The 12,960-nt window shown below is 39.3% G+C and overlaps 1 protein-coding gene across 9 annotated transcripts in view; it reads right to left on the bottom strand.

Annotated features, from left to right (window-relative positions):
- Nucleotides 1-12,960, bottom strand: part of LOC110445410 (unconventional myosin-Va-like) — a 133,140-nt gene that overhangs the window by 62,325 nt on the left and 57,855 nt on the right. For all 9 annotated transcript variants that reach the window (XR_002462353.1, XM_021490020.1, XM_021490015.1 and 6 more), the window contains 6 exons: nt 10,596-10,807; nt 10,291-10,405; nt 9,545-9,736; nt 9,014-9,103; nt 3,704-3,928; nt 2,574-2,667 (listed from right to left, as the gene is read on the bottom strand). Coding sequence is in view for 8 of the 9 variants with exons in the window: in XM_021490020.1 (XP_021345695.1) it covers nt 2,574-2,667; nt 3,704-3,928; nt 9,014-9,103; nt 9,545-9,736; nt 10,291-10,405; nt 10,596-10,807 (928 nt within the window). In the remaining variant the exon portion in view is untranslated. The remainder of the gene's footprint in view (nt 1-2,573; nt 2,668-3,703; nt 3,929-9,013; nt 9,104-9,544; nt 9,737-10,290; nt 10,406-10,595; nt 10,808-12,960) is intronic.

Below are 12,960 nucleotides of genomic sequence, written 5' to 3' on the forward strand. Positions count from 1 at the left end.
TGTTAATTTATATACTAAAAACTTACCTTTCTACGTGTTATACCGCTGCATGATGTTCAATAGTATATATACATGTCTGTTTAATCAGATTAACTCAAGTGTTGACTGTGTCAAGTGATATTATTCTATTCTCTGTTTACTTTGTCACAAGTATGTGTACATCACAGGTAAAACACTCATTTTATCAATATCAATATCCTCACGCCCACTGTGTTATATACACTGATAACTTCAACATCTGATTGTCAATTTTGTTAGCAAAGTATCCAAGTTAATTAATTAATTCCCAGTAGAGTACACTCTCATCTATGCAAAAGTACTCTTAAAGTAGATACTCCTGGTGATTTGTTGATCATTACATGTAAGTGTGACAGTGTATACCAATGCGTGATATGTGTAACTCACAAGCAGAGTGCAGGTACACACTCATGCATTTTTGTTTACAATATAATTTGTTTATGTCCATATTTGTACAAAATGATTTGTATCTATCTATGTATCTATTTATATCTAGTTATTATCTATGGTATATATTGTGTATTGAACTTTGAATCTAATACTGTTTATCGATGTATGTTTTGTAAAAATCAATATCTTTTTATCTAAATCATGGGCTTAGATTGTCCCTTATTCACAGATAAATATATGTAGATTTCAGCATGTATGTCTACGTAGAATGAACGTATTGAAGATATCCAGGTTTATCAGAACTGGTATTACATATAAACGTACTGAAGATATCCAGGTTTATCAGATGTGTATGACATATAAACTTATTGAAGATATCCAGGTTTAACAGAATCTGTATTACATATAAACGTATTGAGGATATCCAGGTTTAACAGAATGGGTAATACATATAAACGTACTGAAGATAACCAGGTTTATCAGAATCGGTATTACATATAGACGTACTGAAGATATCCAGGTTTATCAGAATCGGTAATACATATAAACGTACTGAAGATATCCAGGTTTATCAGAATCGGTATTACATATAAACGTATTGAGGATATCCAGGTTTATCAGAATCGGTAATACATATAAACGTACTGAAGATATCCAGGTTTATCAGAATCGGTATTACATATAAACGTATTGTATTACACATAAACGTATTGAAAATATCCAGGTTTATCAGAATCGGTATTACATATAAACATATTGAGGATATCCAGGTTTATCAGAATCGGTATTACATATAAACGTATTGTATTACACATAAACGTATTGAAGATATCCAGGTTTATCAGAATTGGTTTTACATATAAACATATTGAGGATATCCAGGTTTATCAGAATCGGTATTACATATAGACGTATTGAAGATATCCAGGTTTATCAGAATCGGGATTACATATAAACGTATTGTATTACACATAAACGTATTGAAGATATCCAGGTTTATCAGAATTGGTTTTACATATAAACATATTGAGGATATCCAGGTTTAACAGAATCGGTATTACATAAAAACGTATTGTATTACACATAAACGTATTGAAGATATCCAGGTTTATCAGAATCGGCATTACATATAAACGTATTGAAGGTATCCAGGTTTATCAGAATCGGTATTACATATAAATGTATTGAAGATATCCAGGTTTATCAGAATCGGTATTACATATAAATGTATTGAAGATATCCAGGTTTATCAGAATCGGTAATACATATAAACGTACTGAAGATATCCAGGTTTATCAGAATTGGTATTACATATAAACGTATTGAAGATATCCAGGTTTATCAGAATCGGTATTACATATAAACGTATTGAAGGTATCCAGGTTTATCAGAATCGGTATTACATATAAACGTACTGAAGATATCCAGGTTTATCAGAATTGGTATTACATATAAACATATTGAAGGATCCAGGTTTATCAGAATCGGTATTACATATAAACGTACATTAATCATTATAAATGAAACAACTACATAAATAAGAATATAAAGCTTTACAACATGTTAATTATATATCTAACCTGTGTTTAATAGGCATAAATTAAACTGATTGGTGGGATTGAACTTCCAAACTCATCAGTGAATGGCCTTGTGTGATACAATGGACCTTTTGGCCTGTATCTGTTGGATGCAGTGATTTAATCCCATCAAATGTAGCTCCATACACACATTCTTTTCTCTTGATAACATGTATAAATTTTATATATCTTTTCGGTACCAAAATCAAAGGTTAGAATTTAAACCAAATTCAATTATAATAAAAATGGGTATTAGTAGTTGTTTCCCCTAATTTTATTATAAATTTGATACTACCAACTTGTTTGTATGTGTTTGTATGTGTTCTATGTCTATGTCTATGCTTGTACCACTGTCTGTTACTATGTTTGGAGAGGGCTTAAATAGGCTATGCCTGCTGCCCAATCCATTTATCTTTTGACAATAAAATTTATTGAAATAGAAACCTGGGGACTACCCAAGGTAGGTCTCGAACCTGTGACCCAGTGCTGGAGGCCTAGTGTGTCACAGAATATCAGACGCCTTAACCACTTGGCCACAGAGAAACAAACACAAAAGTCTGATCTAAAAGGACGTTGTGAAGTACTGACCTGCCGACTGTTTCTCCTGGTTACGAATCTGTTCGTTTGCCTTGTCTAACTGTTCCTTAACGGACATATTCTCATCCATCAACATCTTTGTCGACTGGAACCAAAAGATTTAAACATTGTTACACTCTGTCAGGATTTGTTGTTCAAACAATTTTCTCAGGCCCTTCTTAAAATTGAGATTTGTTGGACTCAAGATGTTAACTACGTGTCAGCATAGTCCAAATTATTCTGACGTTTTATCGACTTTTTTCATATCGGTCTGTCTTCGATTAACGTCAGAACTCTGGCCCGCTATAATATGCGGGCAATATGCGACCCGCGCCCGGAGCCCACTTCAAACTGATATTTTAGAAACAAATCGTCACTTTCACACACATATCGCACATGGATCGAATGATCTATTCTTTATGCACAAGATGAACATACATAATATGCCTCAAACAACTAATACAATCACTAAAAACATATTTTTTCAAACTTACTCTGTTTTACTCTATTTTTTTGATAGCCCCGCCTTCCAATGCCACGTGACTAAAATCTCGCCGGCCTACGTCATAACGTTGGGAAATACCTTCGGTAACGCGATATCTCGTCAAGTCATGTGACATTTCTCATGGCCTAATTTCCATAAAAAACATGGGTTGGTATAGAAAACGTTGGAAAATACTTTTCGTAATGATCTTTGAAACATGTTATTGATACCACCTAGTGCATAAAGAATAGATCTTTCGATCCATGTGCGACATGTGTGTGAAAGTGACGATTTGTTTCTAAAATATCAGTTTGAAGTGCGCTCCGGGCGCGGGTCGCATATTTCCCGCATATTATAGANAAGAGTCAGCAATGAGAAAATATTTATGCTTGAAATAGTGTTGTTCTCCTTACAATATTTCATAACTACCTGGTATATAATGATTTATTGATGATCTCCCTTTGCCTATGCCCACCATCATGTATCTTAATATAACCTTAGCTGTTTTCAAATATGAATAAACCCCAACAAGCAAATATCACCTAAATATATTTCCTCCCCAAAACTTTATACTATTGCCTACTTATATAACACAACAAACAAACCCCTATTTTCTATATATAAATCAGCTCTTGTCCCTATAATATATGTCCCCCACCTCGGCGTGTTTCTTGTGCGTGAGGTCTTTCTCCGCCAACAGGTCCTGTTTCTCGCCCTTCTCCTTGGCTAACTCCTCCTGGAGTTCCTCTATCAGCTTCAGTAACTCGGTGATACGGTTGGTTGATTTCTCAGCCATGTTACTGTTCTGACGGAGTTTCTCCATCTCAGTTTTCATGTTAACGATCTCGGCGTCCTTGACCTTCCCTTGCTGGACTTCCTTTTTCTGTGAAAAGACAATGAAGACTTTAATCAACAACTACCAATAATCTTATCTACCAGTAACCATCAGGAACCTGTCTTTGTAGATTGTAAATATCTCACTTAATAGTTTCCTTGCAATTGTAAGAAGTTGTACTATTACAGTTGAGACTTGTTAGCCTCCCACACCTCACAGGAATATTTCAGTTTCTAGGAAAAACATAGCCTCCCACCCTTCACAGGGATATTCCAGTTTCTAGGAAAAAGATAGCCTCCCACACCTCACAGGTATATCCAGTTTCTGCTAGGAAAAAGATAGCTTCCCAACATTAACAGGGAAATTCCAGTTTCTAGGAAAAATATAGCCTCCCACCCCTCACAGGGATATTCCAGTTTCTGCTAGGAAAAAGATAGCCTCCCAACATTCACAGGGATATTCCAGTTTCTGCTAGGAAAAACATAGCCTCCCACCCCTCACAGGGATATTCCAGTTTCTGCTAGGAAAAACATAGCCTCCCACCCCTCACAGGGATATTCCAGTATCTGCTAGGAAAAAGATAGCCTCCCAACATTCACAGGGATATTCCAGTTTCTGCTAGGAAAAACATAGCCTCCCACCCCTCACAGGGATATTCCAGTTTCTGCTAGGAAAAAGATAGCCTCCCAACATTCACAGGGAAATTCCAGTTTCTAGGAAAAATATAGCCTCCCATCCCTCACAGGGATATTCCAGTTTCTAGGAAAAATATAGCCTCCCACACCTCACAGGTATATCCAGTTTCTGCTAGGAAAAAGATAGCCTCCCACACCTCACAGGGATATTCCAGTTTCTGCTAGGAAAAAGATAGCCTCCCACACCTCACAGGTATATCCAGTTTCTTCTAGGAAAAAGATAGCCTCCCGCCCCTCACAGGGATATTCCAGTTTCTAGGAAAAACATAGCCTCCCACACCTCACAGGAATATTCCAGTTTCTGCTAGGAAAAACATAGCCTCCCACACCTCACAGGTATATCCAGTTTCTGCTAGGAAAAAGATAGCCTCCCACACCTCACAGGGATATTCCAGTTTCTGCTAGGAAAAAGATAGCCTCCCACACCTCACAGGTATATCCAGTTTCTTCTAGGAAAAAGATAGCCTCCCGCCCCTCACAGGGATATTCCAGTTTCTAGGAAAAACATAGCCTCCCACACCTCACAGGAATATTCCAGTTTCTGCTAGGAAAAACATAGCCTCCCACACCTCACAGGTATATCCAGTTTCTGCTAGGAAAAAGATAGCCTCCCACACCTCACAGGGATATTCCAGTTTCTGCTAGGAAAAAGATAGCCTCCCACACCTCACAGGTATATCCAGTTTCTTCTAGGAAAAAGATAGCCTCCCGCCCCTCACAGGGATATTCCAGTTTCTAGGAAAAACATAGCCTCCCACACCTCACAGGAATATTCCAGTTTCTGCTAGGAAAAACATAGCCTCCCACCCCTCACAGGTATATCCAGTTTCTGCTAGGAAAAAGATAGCCTCCCACACCTCACAGGGATATTCCAGTTTCTGCTAGGAAAAAAATAGCCTCCCAACATTCACAGGGAAATTCCAGTTTCTAGGAAAAATATAGCCTCCCACCCCTCACAGGGATATTCCAGTTTCTGCTAGGAAAAAGATAGCCTCCCAACATTCACAGGGAAATTCCAGTTTCTAGGAAAAATATAGCCTCCCATCCCTCACAGGGATATTCCAGTTTCTAGGAAAAATATAGCCTCCCACACCTCACAGGTATATCCAGTTTCTGCTAGGAAAAAGATAGCCTCCCACACCTCACAGGGATATTCCAGTTTCTGCTAGGAAAAAGATAGCCTCCCACACCTCACAGGTATATCCAGTTTCTTCTAGGAAAAAGATAGCCTCCCGCCCCTCACAGGGATATTCCAGTTTCTAGGAAAAACATAGCCTCCCACACCTCACAGGAATATTCCAGTTTCTGCTAGGAAAAACATAGCCTCCCACCCCTCACAGGTATATCCAGTTTCTGCTAGGAAAAAGATAGCCTCCCACACCTCACAGGGATATTCCAGTTTCTGCTAGGAAAAAGATAGCCTCCCACACCTCACAGGTATATCCAGTTTCTTCTAGGAAAAAGATAGCCTCCCGCCCCTCACAGGGATATTCCAGTTTCTAGGAAAAACATAGCCTCCCACACCTCACAGGAATATTCCAGTTTCTGCTAGGAAAAACATAGCCTCCCACCCCTCACAGGTATATCCAGTTTCTGCTAGGAAAAAGATAGCCTCCCACACCTCACAGGGATATTCCAGTTTCTGCTAGGAAAAAGATAGCCTCCCACACCTCACAGGTATATCCAGTTTCTTCTAGGAAAAAGATAGCCTCCCGCCCCTCACAGGGATATTCCAGTTTCTAGGAAAAACATAGCCTCCCACACCTCACAGGAATATTCCAGTTTCTGCTAGGAAAAACATAGCCTCCCACCCCTCACAGGTATATCCAGTTTCTGCTAGGAAAAAGATAGCCTCCCACACCTCACAGGGATATTCCAGTTTCTGCTAGGAAAAAAATAGCCTCCCAACATTCACAGGGAAATTCCAGTTTCTAGGAAAAATATAGCCTCCCACCCCTCACAGGGATATTCCAGTTTCTGCTAGGAAAAAGATAGCCTCCCAACATTCACAGGGAAATTCCAGTTTCTAGGAAAAATATAGCCTCCCATCCCTCACAGGGATATTCCAGTTTCTAGGAAAAATATAGCCTCCCACACCTCACAGGTATATCCAGTTTCTGCTAGGAAAAAGATAGCCTCCCAACATTCACAGGGAAATTCCAGTTTCTAGGAAAAATATAGCCTCCCACACCTCACAGGTATATCCAGTTTCTTCTAGGAAAAAGATAGCCTCCCGCCCCTCACAGGGATATTCCAGTTTCTAGGAAAAACATAGCCTCCCACACCTCACAGGAATATTCCAGTTTCTGCTAGGAAAAACATAGCCTCCCACCCCTCACAGGGATAATCCAGTTTCTAGGAAAAAGATAGCCTCCCGCACCTCACAGGGATATTCCAGTTTCTGCTAGGAAAAAAAATAGCCTCCCAACATTCACAGGGAAATTCCAGTTTCTAGGAAAAACATAGCCACCCACCCCTCACAGGGATATTTCAGTTTCTAGGAAAAATATAGCATCCCATCCCTTACAGGGATATTCCAGTTTCTTCTAGGAAAAAGATAGCCTCCCACCCCTCACAGGGATATTCCAGTTTCTAGGAAAAAGATAGCCACCCACCCCTCACAGGGATATTCCAGTTTCTAGGAAAAATATAGCATCCCATCCCTTACAGGGATATTCCAGTTTCTTCTAGGAAAAAGATAGCCTCCAACCCCTTACAGGGATATTTTATTTTCTTGGATAAAGATAGCCTCCCAACATTCACAGGGATATTCCAGTTTCTGCTAGGAAAAACATAGCCTCCCACCCCTCACAGGGATATTCCAGTTTCTGCTAGGAAAAACATAGCCTCCCACCCCTCACAGGGATATTCCAGTTTCTGCTAGGAAAAAGATAGCCTCCCACCCCTCACAGGGATATTCCAGTTTCTGCTAGGAAAAAGATAGCCTCCCACCCCTCACAGGGATATTCCAGTTTCTGCTAGGAAAAAGATAGCCTCCCACCCCTCACAGGGATATTCCAGTTTCTGCTAGGAAAAAGATAGCCTCCCACCCCTCACAGGGATATTCCAGTTTCTGCTAGGAAAAACATAGCCTCCCACCCCTCACAGGGATATTCCAGTTTCTGCTAGGAAAAAGATAGCCTCCCACCCCTCACAGGGATATTCCAGTTTCTGGGAGAAAGATAGCCTCCAACCCCTCACAGGGATATTCCAGTTTCTGCTAGGAAAAACATAGCCTCCCACCCCTAACAGGTATATTCCAGTTTCTGCTAGGAAAAAGATAGCCTCCCACCCCTCACAGGGATATTCCAGTTTCTTGGATAAAGATAGCCTCCAACCCCTCACAGGGATATTCCATTTTCTGCTAGGAAAAACATAGCCTCCCACCCCTAACAGGGATATTCCAGTTTCTGCTAGGAAAAACATAGCCTCCCAACATTCACAGGGATATTCCAGTTTCTGCTAGGAAAAAGATAGCCTCCCGACATTCACAGGGATATTCCAGTTTCTAGGAAAAAGATAGCCTCCCACCCCCCACAGGGATATTCCAGTTTCTAGGAAACATATAGCCTCCCATCTCTCACAGGGATATTCCAGTTTCTAGGAAAAAGATAGCCTCCCCCCCCTCACAGGGATATTCCAGTTTCTAGGAAAAATATAGCCTCCCATCTCTCACAGGGATATTCCAGTTTCTTCTAGGAAAAAGATAGCCTCCCAACCCTCACAGGGATATTCCAGTTTCTAGGAAAAAGATAGCCTCCCACACCTCACAGGTATATCCAGTTTCTAGGAAAAAGATAGCCTCCCACCCCTCACAGGGATATTCCAGTTTCTAGGAAAAAGATAGCACTGCTCCCACCCCTCACAGGGATATCCAGTTTCTGCTAGGAAAAAGATAGCCTCCCACACCTCACAGGTATATCCAGTTTCTAGGAAAAAGATAGCCTCCCACCCCTCACAGGGATATTCCAGTTTCTTGGATAAAGATAGCCTCCCACCCTTCACAGGGATATTCCAGTTTCTGCTAGGAAAAAGATAGCCTCCCACACCTCACAGGGATATTCCAGTTTCTTCTAGGAAAAAGATAGCCTCCCACCCCTCACAGGGATATTCCAGTTTCTAGGATAAAGATAGCCTCCCGCCCCTCACAGGGATATTCCAGTTTCTTGGATAAAGATATATAAGTGTTGATGTTTGATAAACAAATCTGACACAAGCTCCCACATCACAGATACCACTGACGACAGTGTAGTGTGTATGATTCATCATTACAGCTTTGAGGGGATTTTTTCATGATAAGAAAGTGTGGGAGAAAAATAAACACCAGTGTGATGAAAAAAAAAGAAATCCCACCCTCCCATTAAAATTATAGCAAAAGTTCAGCAGACAAAAATTAAGCCGGTCAAAAAATAATGGTTTACAGAGTGGACGTTTTTACCCTGTTGTCCAGTTTCTGTTGTAGTTCTATGATCTTGTTTTCCAGACCTATGTTGACTCCCTTGAGATGGTCCACAGACTTTGCCTCGATCTGAAACAGAACACAGATACGGTACAATCTTTGATTCTTTCCATTCTTTTTACAGATAAATATCACACCTTTAAGAAGTACATATGAGAACTTTATCGTTTTTTTCTTTTTATAATAGATAATTCATCAATGGTGCTGAATGGCAAATGAAACACAGGCATAATTATCAAGAATATTCTCATTTTTTTTTAATTTTTATAGAAACACCAACCTATTTGTATACACTAGCAAAACATCACCTCGGCAATGGAAACATGTGAAACATGATTTTTTTTAAATGTGTCATTTTTAGAAATCAAATAAATTGAGATCCTAAACGGTGACTTTGGCAACCTAAAAAGTAACCTTGATACCCTAAACGATGACCTTCAGACGCTAAACATTGACTTTGATATCCTAAACTTTGACCTTGGGAATCTGATCTGTGACCTTGACTCCTACCTTGAGAACTTTAAGCTGGGCTCTTGCCTTGCGTCGCCGGTAATGGGACTGAATCAAGACGAAGCCATGGATGATCTTATGGTATCTTCGCCGCTGTAACCAGCCGCGAATGTATTTCTGGATGACGATGGCTCGGTACTCGTGCATCTGTTTCTGGTACTGCCGTCTTCCAAACAACCCTCGGATACATGCCTGGTAATGAAAAATGAGGAGTTACCATGGCAACAGAGCTTATAGTTACAAAGATTAACAACCCCAATTCAATTGATACAAATGTTAATGATATACACGTATGTCCGCAATTGCTTCCATGAAATTGTACACTTTTCATATCATTATTGTTCCAATACAACAATATAAGTAAATTCACGGCCAAGTGATGTTTCACAGAACATGCATTCAGATTCGCCTTTATTTTATTTAATCAACCATAAATTGGAGGAAAAAATACATAACAAATTTTGTTATCTCACAAATGATGAACCAGACATATCTAAATATCAAATGATGCCAATACTTATATCAAGGTTTATGTACTGGTAACCAGGGTAATTACATGTCTATGTTTGTTATTTAAGTACTGCAGACACAACTAGTGGACTTATCCACCTTATTTCATATTCACTGCCTGAAATACCTTGCACGTTTATATTTACTGCCTGAAATCTCAACACAGAAAATTACAGTTGACTGAGTTTTGTTTTTCAGTTTGACATTTTTAAGGAGCTTGTAACTTTATAACTTACCTGTAGCTTTACTACAGCACGTTTCTTGAACATAAAGGTTTTGCGAGCCTTGAAACCCTTAAATGTTTTCTGGATCTTAGTGGCAGCCCTTGTCTCCCGTAGAAACTTAGCATGTCTGTAAAACACAACCAGTTTTAATTGTCAGAACCATAAAAAAAAATATTTGTAATAGTTGTCTCCCTCAGATAAGAATTGCCCGAGGACCACCAAACCACTTCTGCCATTTAAGGACAATAATATTCTTAGTAATAAAAGAATTAACAAATAATGTTCTCGGGGAGGTAATCTAGTTGGGTCTACGTTACCTTCTCGCCAGCACTCCTCGGCCGTGTTTCTGTATCAGTTTTATAGACCGCATGATCTTCTTGTACCGTCGTCGTGCTAACCAGCCCTTAACGTGTTTCTGGATCATGATACCACAGGCTCGGAGCTTCTCTGATCGTAGCTTCTCAAGATACGCCACTTGGCCGGCCCGGAAGAAGATTTTCGTTTTACCAAACCTGTATTTATCTCGATCCTGTGCAAAACAGTAATAACATTAATTGGATTTTTGTAGCAGATATCACTAATTATTTCCATTTCAGACTCAATCATTTATTCAGAAATATTTTTTATGAATTTGATTCCTGGTAGAGTAGTCACAATATGCCTGGAGTATATCATGATATATTACAATACAGAGGTCTTGTATTGGGATACTTATCACAATAAAACAGAATTGTTGTCAGCATGTTATAAGACCAAATCATATATCACATGGATCACTACCATTTAAGATTTTTGTTACACAAAACATCACTTATGAAATTTGAACTGATTCCCCCCACCAGTATAGCCTGTGTATGGTTATTGGTAATTGTCGGTTAGAATTTGTACCTGGTAGCATTTTGCAAAGTTAAAAATCACCTACCATAATGTATAAAACAAAGCTTTTGAAAGTTATTGCAAAACAACAACATTTCATTATGTGATATGATACGATATATGCTTGTATATTGCGATATACCGGTTTTCCAATATATTGTGACAGCCCTAGTTCCAGGGGGTCATCTGTTTTATACAGAGAACACAATATATCTATTTATCTGCTAATGTTCAATGATAAAACTCAAGTTAAAATTTTAGTCTCTTAGATGTAAATTATTATCAGTATATATGGACATTTCGTTGATTCATTTGAAAAGAACAAAAACACACATGTAATGGGTAACTATTCTTTAGAGACCCTCTGTAAGGGAGATAACTCTAACACAAAAACACTAACATGCAAGGAAGCTTATATCCTTAAAAAGTGACACCATCCCAATAACACTGGATTCAAATGTAAATAACACAGGAATTTTAAATGAAACAATTTCGTGAAATGAATTTCGCTGAAAAGAAGGTTAAATGTTATTTCCAACACAAACTTAAACTGGTGAACATGATTATTTATGCAGATTAGTAACAACATAGGAAGCAGAAGGGTCTGATTCCTAAAACATTGGTTAGATACAAGTGTATAACAACTTAATTCAACTGAATACTGCAGTATTACATGTCATGCTCTCAATTCACAATTGTACTGAAATGTGAACATTCCTTGGCACAAAATTCCTTCAATCAATCAGAACAAACTGGGCTTAACATTTCTGTCTGTAAAACCTGATCAAACTTGTTTTTCCATGAATTAATAGTAAAGTATTCACTTTTCTCATTTTTTTTTTCATACAACAGTTTTCAAGCACTTGGATTTACGCACTATAAATATAATTTCAATATGAATGTGCCAAGTCTGCTTAGTGGCTTTCCATCGCATGATGAAAACTGATTCCTCAAATGTGTTCCATTTTACCAGTGATAAGCTAAGGGGGTCTACAGCTAGCCCTGATTGGGGAATATAGACTTGGTAATCAATGGACTGATCTTCCTTGGTAAAGTCTGTTCAGCAAAGGGCAGGCACATCACACATGTACTAAGTATCACAAGCCAATAACACTCTTCCAGCTCCGCACAAACTTTGGTATCACATATGAAGTGTGGCAGGAGAGTCTATCTCAGTATGAAACACTCCAACATCCCAGGAGGTACTGACAGGAGGCCTCAGTACTAAGTATCACATATGAAGTGTGACAGGAGAGCCTATCTCAGTATGTAACACTCCAACATCCCAGGAGGTACTGACAGGAGGCCCCAGTACTAAGTATCACATATGAAGTGTGACAGGAGAGCCTATCTCAGTATGTAACACTCCAACATCCCAGGAGGTACTGACAGAAGGCCCCAGTACTAAGTATCACATATGAAGTGTGACAGGAGAGCCTATCTCAGTATGTAACACTCCAACATCCCAGGAGGTACTGACAGAAGGCCCCAGTACTAAGTATCACATATGAAGTGTGACAGGAGAGCCTATCTCAGTATGTAACACTCCAACATCCCAGGAGGTACTGACAGAAGGCCCCAGTACTAAGTATCACATATGAAGTGTGACAGGAGAGCCTATCTCAGTATGTAACACTCCAACATCCCAGGAGGTACTGACAGAAGGCCCCAGTACTAAGTATCACATATGAAGTGTGACAGGAGAGCCTATCTCAGTATGTAACACTCCAACATCCCAGGAGGTACTGACAGAAGGCCCCAGTACTAAGTATCACATATGAAGTGTGACAGGAGAGCCTATCTCAG

This window comes from Mizuhopecten yessoensis, unplaced genomic scaffold (assembly GCF_002113885.1).
Source record: "Mizuhopecten yessoensis strain PY_sf001 unplaced genomic scaffold, ASM211388v2 scaffold2275, whole genome shotgun sequence".
In the NCBI taxonomy this organism is placed as follows: domain Eukaryota; kingdom Metazoa; phylum Mollusca; class Bivalvia; order Pectinida; family Pectinidae; genus Mizuhopecten; species Mizuhopecten yessoensis.